The 15,530-nt window shown below is 40.0% G+C and overlaps 1 protein-coding gene across 1 annotated transcript in view; it reads right to left on the bottom strand.

The window, feature by feature from the left end:
- Positions 1-14,755, bottom strand: part of LOC118789173 (beta-galactoside alpha-2,6-sialyltransferase 2-like) — a 39,928-nt gene extending 25,173 nt beyond the window's left edge. Inside the window, exons 1-2 of the mRNA XM_036545500.1 lie at positions 14,612-14,755; positions 6,397-6,489 (exon numbers count right to left, since the gene is read on the bottom strand). Coding sequence (XP_036401393.1) covers positions 6,397-6,431 — 35 coding nt within the window. The 5' untranslated portion in view covers positions 6,432-6,489; positions 14,612-14,755. The remainder of the gene's footprint in view (positions 1-6,396; positions 6,490-14,611) is intronic.
- Positions 14,756-15,530: the final 775 nt, after the last annotated feature.

The following is a 15,530-nucleotide window of genomic DNA, read 5'->3' as shown; positions in this document are numbered from 1 at the left end:
GATGCATCTTCCCTCTGTCAACCAAAGTGTTCCCAGTGTAAAAAATGGCTATTATTTACATGTGTCACTTATTCTCCATAAGCATGTACAACCACATAGGCTTTCACAGTACAAAAATGTTTTCAGCACACAAAAAAACAGCCAGTTACCCATACAAATGACATCTTCTCCCTCAGTCAGTACATACATACATTTGCTGTGGGACAGTCATTCAATATGTATTAATATCAGTATGACAGGAGCTTACAATGCATGCAACATGTCCTCAAACAGACTAAAGTTACTGCCCCAGATAAAAGCCTCCTGATGCCCTATCTGCTCATTCAAGTAACATGGCCCTTCATTTCCTTATTTTGCTTCCTGAAGAGCATGTGGTTTCACATGTTTTTACATCACATGAAACTGTCAAATACACTAAAGTGGAACTGGGGAAGTATGTGCATTTCTGCATAGAGTATTTCTACATATAAACATGTGTCTGAACCAATCACACTGCATCCATCCTCCCCACCCAGTCCCTACCAGTCAGGCTGTCCACAGTCAAAGTATAAACCACACTTTTCACATAAGCAAACTGTACCTCCTCCACCTCAGTTTGCACTGAAAAGGTAAAGGGCAGAGGCTTTTTAAATGCCTGCTTTCTATACACACACAAACACACACACACACACACACACACAGAACGCCCTCTCCAACAGCTTCCTGCACGCCATGACATCTAGTGTGCATGTCAGGATCACCTTTGTGCATTGTATCTGACTGGTCGAATTGAGAGTATCCGGCCAGAACTGAACAACGGTCCCATCCTCATTTTGGGGAGTGGATTCAGGAGAGCCATGATTCAGAGAGGCAGAAGGCAGAAAGTGGAGCAACAGTTAAAGAGGCAGATTCTTGCACGGAACCCTGACTCTGAGAGTTTCAGCCTGACAGGACTCCCTCCAGCAGAGAGCTGCATGGCTAAGCATGTGCAGAAGGCTTATCCGCGTGACTACTGGAATGATGCAGGATAATCTTGGGTGTTACGGTGACTATGCAAGCCTGATTAGCCTTGTCAAACGAACACTGCTGAAATCCACACATCCCTGCCTCATGCTTCCATTGTCTGAGCGACCCTGCATAAGAGCACATGGGTCACATGGCTTTGCGAAGCCGCTTGTCTACTGCCATGGAAAGAACTGGAAAATCTGGAGTGGACAGCAGCGGCTATCTCACATGGCTGGCACCCAGCACCTGCCGCTTGGCTCATCTGCCACCTCCAACCCTGAGCTTATCCCTCCTGCATGTCACTTGCACAGCCAGGTGCGTGGAGTTTCAGCCAGGGGGACAGCCCACGCCTACATAGTCACTGCCTTGGAGGTGTACCATTGTGTTGCTAAGCTTAGGCAGGCTATCTCTCAGGATAAAAGCTAATTTCCACATGTCTGTGCTTACTGTCTTTTAGGATCATTCACAGAGAGGTGCGCAATATGCAGAGTGTGACATTTGCCTTTTAGTTTCTATCACTGGGTCACAGCATTGGAACAAGCTGCCATTCTCAGGCTGTTGCCTGTCTACACCTTCATTAGTTTGTATCCAACAAGAGATCGTTAGGAGATGGTTCTGTGGAACGGCACAGTGTTTGATCTGGAGGCAAGCAATGTATATTAGAATACAAACGCCAGAGACAAGCGATGTGTATTAGAATACAAAGCAATGCCACTACATCCGATCAGAGCCAAAAGGCGACAATTCACAATTACCGCTACTTCCATTCCAGGGAATGCGGGGTTCCTTATGACCATATATGGACTTCCCTTCCAGGGGGTTTCCTGGCCATCACATGTAAATGTACCTCCTGAAAACTGTATGAATGTGAACCATACATTGTACCTGACGAACTTCTGCTCCATGCTGATGTTCCCACGGCCGGCTGTGCAAATAAAACCTTCCTGACTTTGCTACGAACATCGGATCTGCTTCTTTATCGGAACAAAACACGTTCTGGTATTTGGGACATTTACTAACAAGATCATATATACTGAACATATCATACATGCTGTGCCCTCTTTCCTTTAAAGGAAAAACAAAACCACCAGAGGCTTTAACTCTGCACCTGTTAGGTTATACAGATTGATCTCGCTGGTGAAACTCAGCCGTAACTTCCCCTCTCCGGAGACGCAGTCCACACAGCCTGGATGTGGTCAAGGGTCAATGCGACCAAGGGCGTGTTCAAAGACCTGAGAGTGTTCAATGCTTCAGAGTGAAGGTGGTCAAAAATGGACACGATCTTAGTAAGCTCAATGGATCACAGAGAGAGGGTGGACATACAGTGAATGTTCTAAGAGTCTCTTGACTTCAGAGTAGTCAAAAAATCACACAGCCAATAGGATATAATTAAAATGAGACATACACTAAAATAATTTCATTTCAGATCACACTAATAAGAATACGAGTGATGCACATATTTAAAATCAGGCAATTCAGTCTCCCTAAGCAACACATTTATTTCAGTCATAACACATCAGACATGCTAACAATGATTACAAATGTTGCTCTAGCGAAGTTTCAAATACTGAAGCTAGTTCGGAGATAGGAAGAGGCGCTGTAAGAGGCGCTGTAAGAGTTAGACATTATGCTTCTTCACTACGGTTCGTCCAGCCAAACAGCAAGCTACCTAGCTGCATAAAACAAACATTGTTAGGAACTACCGTGCCATAACTAGTAAACAATAGGTAGTCTACCTCATGACTTAAATAAGGTTTAGTCATAACCAGGCAATCAAACCATAATCAAAATTTGAAAAGGTTGATACTCAAAAAGTACAGCAGGTATATCTTTAGTGAAGGAAAAAGTGTTATGTTGTTGACTGCTACAGATGTGTACAATGTACAATGCATTCAGAAAGTATTCAGACCCCTTCACGTTTTGTTATGTTGCAGCCTTATGCTAAAATCATTTAAATTCATTTTCCCCCCTGATCAATCTACACTCAATACCCCATAATGACATCTGAGTATTATGTCAATGTGATATTTCAGTTTTTTTATTTTCAATAAATTTGCAAAAAATTCTAAAATCCTGTTTTCGCATGTCATTATGGGATATTGAGTGTAGATTGAAAAAATAATTTAAATGATTTTAGCATAAGACTGCAACATAAGAAAATGTGAAAAAAGTGAAGGGGTCTGAATACTTTCTGAATGTACTGCATTTAGGAAGCATGACCCAACTTGAAACTGTATGCCCCAGTGGGTTAGCAGGTCAATCTTTAATATATACATGCACTACCTACCCATGGAAAAATGTTGGTGAAGCACAGCAACATTCAAAATACACACAACTGAGGACAAATGTTACTGCACTATGTGCGTTTAAAATATTTTATCAGGGGGATTTCAAAGTATAAAATATTATTTGAAACGTGAGGGTGTCAAAACGGATTATACTATTTTAAGCAACAACTCATGAATAAAACAAAATTCCACTAAATATATATTTGAAGTGAATGCTGTTTGATATAATTATTTTAAAAAATGGACACTGTGAATTCTGTCTGAAATCGCTGGTGAAGCACTGGCTTGACTTTCGCTGTGCATCTTTCTCCAGTAAATAACGTGTGAGCATATGCTTCAATGACATCCTTTTACTCAGGATAATAGAGTGCTGAACGCCTTAAATGGATGCCTCCAAAGTGCAAGGTCTTTGCAAAGTATCACTCCAACAGCATACAGATTGAGGATACAGACTGCCTTAACAAGTCTGGCAAGTGGCAAGCATGAAACTGCAACACTGTGGAGCACTGAAAGTCAGCCCCCACACCAGGGGCAGCAAAATAAAGGTCAAACAGCACTAAGAGCCGGCGGAAACATTGTATGAGGGCTAGGCTATTTAGCCTGGAAATGAAATTGCTCTGAAAAGCCGGAGAGACTACAGTAACACTGTAATTTTATCATTCGCTCCTCTTACCGTGCTTGTTTGTTTATGCGTAGTGGTGACTTCAGGTTTTGGCATGCAGAGATATCGTGACTGTAAACCTCACTTGTCTGAAGAAAAAGGAAACTGCTGGGATCTCTAAAGTAAACAAATGCCAGAATAAAATGATGTTGTTGCTCCCCCTAGCAGAGAAGGTACTGTTTAAGCAGTGACCCAATTACGCGAACCTTCTGTCGCACCGCCCAGTGACTAATTGGACTTAAGATAATTAGCTAAACACTCATCATGCCCATGTCAGGCTTTGAACTCCTTTCATGAAGTAGATGTCAGTGTGGCACTTTAAAAAGGCAGCTGTAATAAATGAAGACACAGCAACACGTTTAAATGAGACGGACCTCATGTCGTTGACAGCTCATACACTGTTGACAGATGTCTCACAACTTTGAAGTTGGAAACAATCACACACTCAAAAAACTGAAACATTGACTTTAAATTTATTTTGTCAACAGATTCCACGAAATTGTATTAGGTTAGTTAAAAGCAAAAATGTTAAGGTCATCTAAGTTAATGAACATGTATTACAGTAACACAATGATTGCGAATTCAGCCAATAAAAAAATAACTTCTGATCATCAAGAGATATTTCAGCTTACCCAAATTAAGTCAGTTATGTTACATGGACATAAAGAATATATTTACAGCCTACATATTTTACATTTGTCCTTTCAACATATATCTTTTTTGTAGTAGTAAAATAATAAATTTAAATTCAATTAATTAAAACATTAGGTTTTCATCCAATTTATTTTTTTTACTAATTAGTGACATAATTCTAGTTTGTCAACAGGTTCCACACAAATGGATTTGGTACACCCAACATATTTTTGTTATTTCCTTTATTCACCAACACAGCACTGATTCAGTTAAGGTTTTGGTGCAGTTGGTCCAAAAAAACAATACAGTAACATTTTTGGCATCATAAGTGTAATGCATATAATTAGAGCTGCAACTATTAATTGATTAATCAATTAATCATTTGACAGAAAATTAATCGCCAACTATTTTGATGAATCAATCATTTTGAGTTTGTGCAGCATTATAAATATCTTGGTACTGAAACTGATGACAAACTGACCTTTGAGCTTCAGGTGGATCCTGTGTGTAGAAAAGCCCACCAGCGTATGTATTTGTATCGCAAGCTTCGAAGTTTTAATGTTGACAATACATGAAAATGTTTGAAAATGTATGAAAATGTTTTATTCTTGTTTTATTGAATCTGTTTTTACATTCTCCTTTGTCAGCTGGTACGGGTCACTTAATCTAGAAAATAGAAACAGATTGCAGGGTATCGTCAAAGTGTGCAGCAAAATTGCAGGTACGACCCTGAATGAGTTAACTGATCTGTACAAGGTCAGGACTTTGAAGAAGGCACAGTCAATTCTGGCTGACCCTAGCCACCCCTTGTTCAAGGAGTTCTGCTTGCTTCCGTCTGGCCGTAGATACAAAGTGCCAACATGCAGGACAAACAGATGTAAGAACTCATTTGTCCCAGCCGCCATTGGCCTTCTAAACAACTTAATGTGATTTTTCATGTTGTAGTCACTTACCCAGTGGGATTTTTTTATGGGATTTTGTGTTTATTGTTTATTTATTTCTTATTGTTCGTCTGATGTTGTGTGGATACTGCTGGCTGTACAACAAATTGCCCCTCGTGGATAATAAAGACATCCTTGATCCTTGAGTCAAGAAGAAAAAATGCTGGAATTCTCCAGTTCCAGTTTCTTAAATGTGAATATTTTCTTGTTTCTTTAGTCCTCTATGACAGTAAACTGAATATCTTTGGGTTGTGGACTGCTGGTCGGGACAAAATAAGACACTTTTGGTTGCACCGGTAAAAAAATGTCAATCACAGTTTCCCAAAACCCAAACGAATAATCAATTAATAGAAAAAATAATCAACAGATTAATCGATAATGAAAACAATCGTTAGTTGCAGCCCTTCATATAATAAACCATACTTTCAGTGGGCAACATTATGGTGCAGCCTGGTCCAACACTAACAGTTGTACACTGCCTTGATGCAGCATAAAATGCAACAAAACATCCCTTTGTTTGTCAATATTATGGTCTAACAATACAGCAGGCTTGCAGTTTTCAAATTTTTTGTAACAGCATAATGGTCTAACCATCTAACAACACACTTGCCGCTGTCAACATTTATTTTAGCATAAATTATATAATAATTTAAGGAAAACAGCATGACACTTCAAACAGTGCTATATGTATAAACATATGATGAAGCAGTGCTGGGTGATTCTATCAAACTTTAGAGATATAATTTTATGTGATTTAATATACTGTATATATTAGATTTCCAAAAAAGTTTTAAAGACTGATTCCACGCAAAATATAACAAAGTAACAAGATTAGTTATTCAAGACTTGGTTTAATACAGGTAGAAACTAAACTATTAAAATTACCAACCACGTATTCTTTGAAGAGGATGTTCGGGTCTTCATTCAGGTAGATACAGAGTGCCCTGAGGATGCATTCCCTCCTCTTTTCAACAGTTTCATTCTAAAGACAGAAAAAAATACAGAAATACTTTAGGACTGCACATACACACATACTACACCTCACATTTCTATAAGCATGTGAAATGGATGAGATCTCAACTGCAGAGATAGATATGTACACAATGACCAATTAATCATCACATGGACATTAATGGTTACCTTGTCAAACAAGGTTACCACCACTTTATAGATGTCCACATTAAGCAGGGAAAGGAAAGAAAAACCAGTAAAGCATCTTCTTTGTTTTAACAACTCTTTCACATCCAAAACTGTTGAACTTTTCAATCATAACTTTTCACAACACTCACTAATGGATAAACGTGAAAACAGAGGCCTCAAGTTTTAGTGTGCATCAAGAAAATGTAGTTGTGCTGTATGTTGAGAAAAAAAAACTTTCTGTTGCTCATTCCAAATGTCAATACATCTGCAGCCGGTTGCACCAGAAGTTCGATCTTTACCTGGTTCAAACGTAAATCGCCACTACGTTCGAGTTTACAAACAACTAAAAGTTATAACATTGCACCAAATCACATACGTTCTACGTAGATTTAAGTTATATCCAGTGGCGGCTGGTGAGCTGGAAACAGGGGAAGCTGAAACATTACCTTTAAATCTATCATTACTTTCAACCCGTTCCCCTTTATCTTCCCTGATTAACAATAAAACAAATAATTTGACAGACACTTTTATCCAAAGCAACTTACATAGGTTACAGTTATTTACAATGTTATCCATTCATACAGCAGGATATTCACTGAGGTAACTGAGGGCTAAGTACCTTGCCCAAGGGTACAACAGCAGTATCTCAGCAGGGATACCACCAATCGCATAAACAGAGTAAATGTATATGCTCGCGAAACAGTGCAGATTGTCTGTAGTTTGTGTGCTTGCGAAACCTACAACGTGAGATTGTTTATTTAACAAAGATGGCATTTATCGATTTAAATTATGTTAAATACTCATGACACATCGCAGCTTTTGTGAAGTCTGTGTTCTAAACGTTATTGTTTATTGCACTCAACCTAACCTAAAAGTTTATTCTCAGTAATTTAAATCGATCTAACCAAATTTAGCTCCGTTTTGTAATTTGAATTTTGTAACACAAGAAAGCTATAATGTGAAACATTTCAGAGAAAGCTTTGGGATTACTTGCCACTTAATTGTACGATCGACCTCACGATCCCTAAACACAGCTACGGTCACTGTTCTGTGTTTAAATTGTGAGGTGACTCCAAATAAAAATAGCAATTTGTTTGAAAGAAGCACATGAGTTGCTGTTCAGGCTTTGTGAGCAACAATCAAATCACAGTTTTATACCCATTAGGGCACACTCACAGATGTGATTGGTTTCTGACTACTAGTCCCTATACAGGGCGACAGTGGCTCAGGCGATAGAGCAGTTGACTGGGGATTGGAAGGTCCCTGGTTCGAATCTGGTTCATCCTGGCAGAGTGTCAAAGTGTCCTTGAGCAAGACACTGAACCCCCAACAGCTCCCAATGGCCAGTTGGTAAGCCTGTATAGCAGCCTCTGCCACTGGTAGGTAGATGTGAGGCATATAACTGTAAAGTGCTTTGAGTACTCAAATGAGTAGAAAAGCGCTATATAAATGCAGTCCATTTACCATTTACTTGTCAAAACAGACTAGTCAACATCAACTTATAATTCCATAATGTTTTCTACCAATAGGAAAACATACCTGTGTGATTGGGGCAAAAATTGTAATATTCCTCCCTACAGGAGCCATCAACTAATGAAATTCATTCCTTGCTTTTAAGAGAACTAGAGATCTGAAAATAAATAAGCTATTCAGAACGAGAGCAAGAGAATGAAGCTGTCATCTAATAAATGTTTCTAAAAATAAAAATACTGACAACCTGATTCACAGTAATTAAGTAGCTAGTTGTGATCATGCCTGTTATGAGTACAGCGCCTTGGACAGAGAGGAGGGAGCACGGATCATCAATGAACCATCATTCAGGACCTGAAATATTGCAACATGATGATTACAAAAGAGATAGAAAATAAACCAAAATAAATTTATAAAGATGTTAACAAATTAATTATTGGTGCACTTTTTACAGGGTTCTTTAGAGCTAAAATAGATAAATTTCCTTTAAGCCTGCTTTTATAACATTCCTTACCATGACTTCCATGCACTCAACCCAATTAAAAAATAATGAATTAAAAAAAAAAATAAAACTGTACTGATTGGGCTGGGGGGCATCCTAAAATATTTCATAGTCTGAATAAATGTGCAAAGTAAACTTTCACATTCACCACAAATAAGTGGATGGTAGTGATGGGAATAAGGGCTCTTTTAAGGGAGCCGGATCTTATGGCCCCGTTCCGTTCATCGTTTTTAGGGGGCGGGGATTACCTGTGAAATAATCACATTGTATAATGAGACTGGTATTGCCAGACCTAATGTCATTGTGTATTTGTGCTTTGCAATGTAACCGCCATTAAAACAATGAGAAGGCAAAACTCACTCACACTCTCACTCTCTCTCTTGATCTCTCTCTCAGCAGGAATCGAACCAACAACCCTTTAGTTACGATTCCTGCCCCAGAGCCACTATGCTACACAATGCCGGGCGGCAGTGTAGCATAGTGGTTAAGGAGCAGGACTTGTAACCGAAAGGTTGCTGGTTTGATCCCCGCTGGGACACTGCTGCTGTACCCTTGGGCAAGGTACTTAACCCACAATTACCTCAGTAAATATCCAGCTGTATAAATGGATGACATTGTAAAGAACTGTAACCTATGTAAGTCGCTTTGGATAAAAGCGTCTGCTAAATGAATAAATGTAAATGTAAACTTAATGCACGAAGTGAAATTTGGGCGCAGCGATGAAATGAACGGCTCAACAATAAAATGAATGCCTCTCAAGTACGACTCGGATCCCTTCGTTCGTACCAAAGAGCCGTTCAAAAGACTCGGATCGGTCGCGAATGTAACATCACTAGTGGATGGGTCCTGCCCTACTGCTTTGAAATAGAAGATGAGTGCCATGCAGTGTCACAGCTAACCATGCCTCAGGTCCACAAATGGGTACCCTTCCCAGTGTTTATCTGTGTTGAATGTAGAAAGATGGCTTCAATTAGTTTATTCTACTTTGAAAGAAAATATGATATGAACAACCTTCTTTTTGGCTAAAGATACATTGACTTTATCCATATAGAGCAAGTATAGTAAAACATCACAGAAAGTCCGATACAGTATATCATAGCCGGGCCCCTAAACACATTCTTTTGAACTGCAAATCATAAATTCACTATAAATGCAACTCAGCAATGTGAGAAACTTCACTTCCTGGCTAAACTGTAGATTTTTTTGTTGTGGTCAACTGCTCAACATTTATTTAGGCAATTGATTTCTGTAGTTGTAACTCAAAACAAAATTCATACCAATGGTGAACTGTGGCGATACCTATTTCTAATCTTCACTGGCAGCACAACATTGCAGGATCACAATACATAGCTTCTCATTAGGCCTATGGCATTAACTGTGTGTGTCACACTTGAAAAATAAGCCTAAAGCCCCTTTAAGTAATCATTGTAAAAAAATTTGTGTATTGCACCTTTAAGAAAAATGTAATACAAAAAAACGGTTAGTTTACAGTTAATACACTTACATATAACATTGCAGCCAGTCATGTGCTCAAAAAGAAATACAAGGTTGAAGAGCAGCCTTAAGTTCTCTCCTTCACTTGCAAAGGGGGGAGGATGCGATTAACTTTTGGAAATTCAGAGAGGGAAAAAGAGGCACACTAAATTTTGTAATTTGTACCATTATATTCACCTAAAACCCATGTCTGCTCAGTGACGTGGCACTCTTTTTTCCATTTATGTTAGCATATAGCTTACACAACTTTAGGCTAATAGCGGTTCATTCAAGTTCATAAACACTACAAACATAATGTACTGGCCGAATGCAAGACAACCCTAATTATAGACCCTAATTAGATGTGAGCGGAATGTGAGGTGGTAAGGTTACCTCAAGCCTACAGCCACTTACCGGTGCTTTATTTCAGTAAGTTATGTGTAACGTTACACTGAATATCGATCCGCTAACCGAATAGTCCAAAATATCTGGTTGTTTAAAACTACCTGTTTTTACTCGCATGCAAACACGTAGCATTTCCTGTACCTGCTTCACAATAAAAGCATCCCGCTGGTTTGCCGATGGAAAGCTTTGAATATGAAGCAGCAGCAGGAAGATGATGGGTTTGTATCAGCAGTAACTTCAATAGCTCTGAAATGGCTGACAGAGATCAGCCACCAGTAAAATAAGCCTGATATCTGAAAGTACAGACAGGAACACCAGAGTAAAACTAATCTCCAAACCACAGAGACTCGGTTACAAAAGCAGCGTATTCAGAGCTAAACACAGACATGTAAAAACAGAGCTTTCTCCGTAGTCACCAGCACAGACTCAGGTGTTGAACTGGCTGTAAACAGTGTTGCTATTGCCTGCATAGAATAACGTTCATAGACTGAATATAAAGTTATACAATGATATTTACATACCGACTATGGTATGGTTGCACAGTGGTAACATGTGTTCATGGATTGGCGGGGCTCGGCGGGATAAAAACAGCCCGACCTGGGTCATGCAGCTAGCTAACATGTCCAAGACCCACTTGCTCTCTAAAACTACACAAGCACGCCAAAAATATAGAACATGTCTTGTATCACAAACACAAAATACAATCATGCTCAATATGAAAATACTACAAAAAATAGGTACGGGTGAAAAGAAATGTCCTCGTACCTCTTCCAACTCAGAAAATGAAGACCAACAGCAACTTGTCCGCCAAAATTAACTCAGGGAAGATTTGGAGGTAAACAAGCAGTCATGTGGCCTTGCGCATGTGCAGTCTAAAGCATCTTAATCTTCTTGCATTACTGCCACCTTCTGGATGTAAGAAGTATCTCAATCCTAATTCACTTAAATGTTTGTGATTAAACAACACAATACTTTGTACAGATAACGAGCCATAATAACATGGCCTTTATTAGAAAAAAATATTTTAACTTACCAAAGACACGTATTTTAAGTAAACTGAAAATAAAAAAAATTAATATAAAGCGCACAACCCACCTCATTCACTTTTTTGAGTGAAGCATGTTTTTTTGTCTTTTTCTCTGGTTGACGACCACCTTAACGTTTCATGTACAGCATTTGAGACAGACTTAAATTTTGTTTTAGGGGGTTGCGCAACATCGCTGATCTGTCATTTGCTGCTTTATGAACCCCCAGCCTTCCAGGGATCGTCTGCCTGCGTACCCTCACCTGTCACCCGACAAGTTTTTAGGCAACGTTTGAGGACAGCAACCAAATGGCGCTGTGCGGCTTGTGAGTCTTTTGCCTTGCAGTTCTTCCTGCTCATTTTCAAACGCGGTGTGAAGCGGAGCTCGGGGTTCGGGACTCTGTACCGCAGTCTGCAGTGTTTGCGAGCATAATCATTTATTCTAATTACGCCATTGGTGTCAATTATTCTGTGAATTATTTTATTGTTAATCAAGGAGGATAAGGGCAAACAGGTTGAAAGTAATGACAGATTTAAAGGTAGTGTTCTGGCTTGCCCTGTTTCCAGCTCACCCACCACCATTGGTTTGCAGGGTAAGAGAGGAACTGTTTGTGGCATGCGATTTCTCTGTTTCCTGATCTTTCAATCACAGGTTTCCTGGTGAAGCTGTGTATACAAAACCATGGTGGGTTCCTTAACTGGTGGGCAGCTTCCTGTCTGGGGAGTGACCCCTTATAAAGGAGCTGCTGCCTGTTCCCTCAGTTTCTACCCAATAGCTGTTCAGTTACAACAAACCATTAATTTCCGCTTTGATAACGGAGAATGTGCTCTGGCAGAGCACGCACCATGCAAGGCAGTGACGACAAAGGTTGGTAATTGAAGTAGCCTGAGAATACTGAAAGCCTTGACCCTCTCCAGCAAGAAAGAACAGCGTACCTGTTCACCCCCTTACGGCTGTCACAAAATGCAGGGTAATCTCCATGCTATAATGGTCTAGAGTATTGAACCTGCGGTAAACTGTGATTCACGTGCGATTCCTTCATTTTGCAGTCAAGAAATCTCCAGAACAGCCCATATTCTGGACTATGGCTTCGGTACAGCTGTCCCCGTCCCAAAAGTGGGGAAGACCTGGCCCAAGCAAAGAAGTAAATAAGGGCATTGAGCCTGCACAATGGACCATATATTTCAGTGTCAAGATTACAGTTAGGTAAATACACTGTACGACGGTGTAAACGTTTTCATATTCTGCAAGCATTCTGTTTAAAATGAATCAGTTCAACTTTTATCACAATAGAATACCCTTGCAGTATGCAAATTAACCTCCACATAAGCTTTAAAAACATGATCGATATTTTACGTGAGTGTTATGTTAAAATGTATTACATGATTCATTCGCACAAATTTTCACCCATCTTTCTTGCTCTGAACATTTCTTTTCCTTCTTGCAAACACAGAGAAAGAGAAAAATAATGACAATGACATCATATATTTGGTAAGATTCAAACCAAGCCCGCTGACCCTTGAAGCACTCAAAAGAGAAAGACACTCAAATTCTACTAGAAAAACGTGCTGGGAAAGGTTAATGGGGTGGAATCCCGGGGATTTCAATCTAACACGTTTATTGACAACTGAACCGACAGAGGGCTCTTTTCACACCTACATACTGCACAGTAGGCACTGCTGACAGAGGGTTAGTGAGCAGTCATTCAGAGCAATCTTCATCAGCCGCAGGTACACTGAGTGTGTAACAGTGAGACTTAATCAGTAGACAACTAATCAAACTGACAACATCAACATTGTCTTTGATGATTTATGATTTCCTGAGAATTAACAACCGTTTACAGCCACTGTTGCCTGCATAAATACCATATCCTCAATTCTTGTAAATCTGTGAGTACCTCTGACACGAAACTGGCATGTTCCAGATGTTCCATCCTAATTCACTCGTTTGCACTGTCTGCTCCATCTTTTCATCCTCCAGCGCGGGATGTCTCAGGCTGTTCTGAACATTTAAATCTGATAAATATTAACAGCTGCTTAATATTCACGATTACATTACCGTGCTGGGCGCGAGACTAATATCAGTTATGTGAGCTCATCTGAGGAGCCAGCACTCATGAGAGCACTGTATTGTTGGTTACACAAAAGGGTACCGCGATTTCCCTCAGTGCAAACAGTAATCATGCTTGCGGAGAATCCAAACGCGGTGAACGAGGGAAGTTACTTTACTCGTTGCACGATTACTATTGAGAGACTATTGTGTAAAACGTGTTTCAGAAATGGAAACCGACATCCTACATAAGCAGACATTAACACAACAAAATGCGCAGCAATAAAACAGAAAAAATACCGTACAATACACAAAATAATAACACCGTCACCAAGGACCTTCGCTACAAAAAGGACACCATTTTCCTGACAACCTAAAATCATACCAAAGTTCCAGTTAGAATTCATTTTAAAAAGACAAGCCCTACGCTAAAGTGACTTGAACGGTGTTATCAATCAGACCGAATCTCCCTAGACTAGGCCTATTTTGTGTGCCCTGGAGTGTGGAAAAAGTGTTCCAACCATAGACTGTAAACGCTATTGACTTTGGATGTCTACAGATGCATTATCTTGTTATCCGAGTTGCCTTTTCCTGCATTCAGCTGGCGAGGCCACCCACTGCTCTCCAGGTCTGTTCCGGACACAATTATCCAGAACGGTTCGTTTCCCTGAGAGTTCGCTTGCGGAGACCCCCTCTTCTTGAGCAGGGAGTAGCATTGAGCATTTTCTTCTTGCGTCCCCTTTAGTATTTTTCATCAAACCGGACAAAATCACAGTGGCTTACAGATGTTATAGGAGTAGGGTGATTCGGGCGTGTATGTGTGAATTTCAGAAGACCCAATCCAATCACTCTGCCAGCCATAGCACGGCTCTTATTTATTGCATACGTACGCAGTACTATTCGTGTTTTTGCGACAGGAGTCCCATTAAAATAAAGCTACCTTCGTGCTTCTGCATGCACATAACTAGCTCTTGACCAACGTCCAGTTGGAGATATCGAAATACCGTGCACATTACTGCCGAAAAGAAAGAATGCCTTACCTGCAAAATTCACCCACACATTCACCACCACATTCTGGGATTGACTGTCGAATCTCACGCACGTATGCATGTGTCTCAGTTTTAACCCAGCAAATGAACGACTATTCTTAGTTGGGTTCCGGCGTTGCCAGTCATGATAATCCTATTTCGCCTCCTTCTGCTGTGTGTGTGTGTGTGTGTCTGGAGACAGAGTGCAACGCGTCATCGGAGGGAAAACCACGCCCCTCGTGGGGAAAAACATCCCGCGAAGTTGAAAGGGAGTGAATGGGAAATTGCGGGACACCGTGTCTTGAAACAGTTTTAACATAAAATGTCAACACCAGCCTATTTCAATACCCTTCTGCCCGAAGAAAAGGCCAGATATATAGAGAAACTAAGTCTGATTGGACTCCCTCAGTGTCCCTTTTCTATCCCAAAATCAGTGTGGAAAAATGACCCCACAGAGTGGCCAGCCGTCACTTACTTTGACTTGTACCATTACCTGATCGTATATCCTGATATATATACCTGATATATATATATATATATATATATATATATATATATATATATATATATATATATATACCTGATATATATATATATATATACGGTATATACCTGATACCTAGTATAACATATTCCAAATGCCATTTTTCCTTCACACCCACATCTCCAGTGTAAATGCAATGTAATAAGAAAAGGACGGATGAGTGATATGTATATTTACGCGATAATACTATAAACGCGTGTACGTGAAATGATCGCTAGACTGCGTGGATTAGCGGGACACTCTGCAGCCCGCAGTCCAGAGCTATGTAGCATCACCTGTTTTCTTTTCATCCTCCCTGTTACGTTACACTGCAAAGGGTAAGGTTTGATGTGACCGTGTGTGTAATCACCTGTGTGTGTGGGTACGCTCAGCTGTCAAGACTACATG

The sequence above is a fragment of the Megalops cyprinoides genome, chromosome 14 (assembly GCF_013368585.1).
Source record: "Megalops cyprinoides isolate fMegCyp1 chromosome 14, fMegCyp1.pri, whole genome shotgun sequence".
NCBI lineage: Eukaryota > Metazoa > Chordata > Actinopteri > Elopiformes > Megalopidae > Megalops > Megalops cyprinoides.
This window is presented reverse-complemented; position numbering and strand designations above follow the sequence as displayed.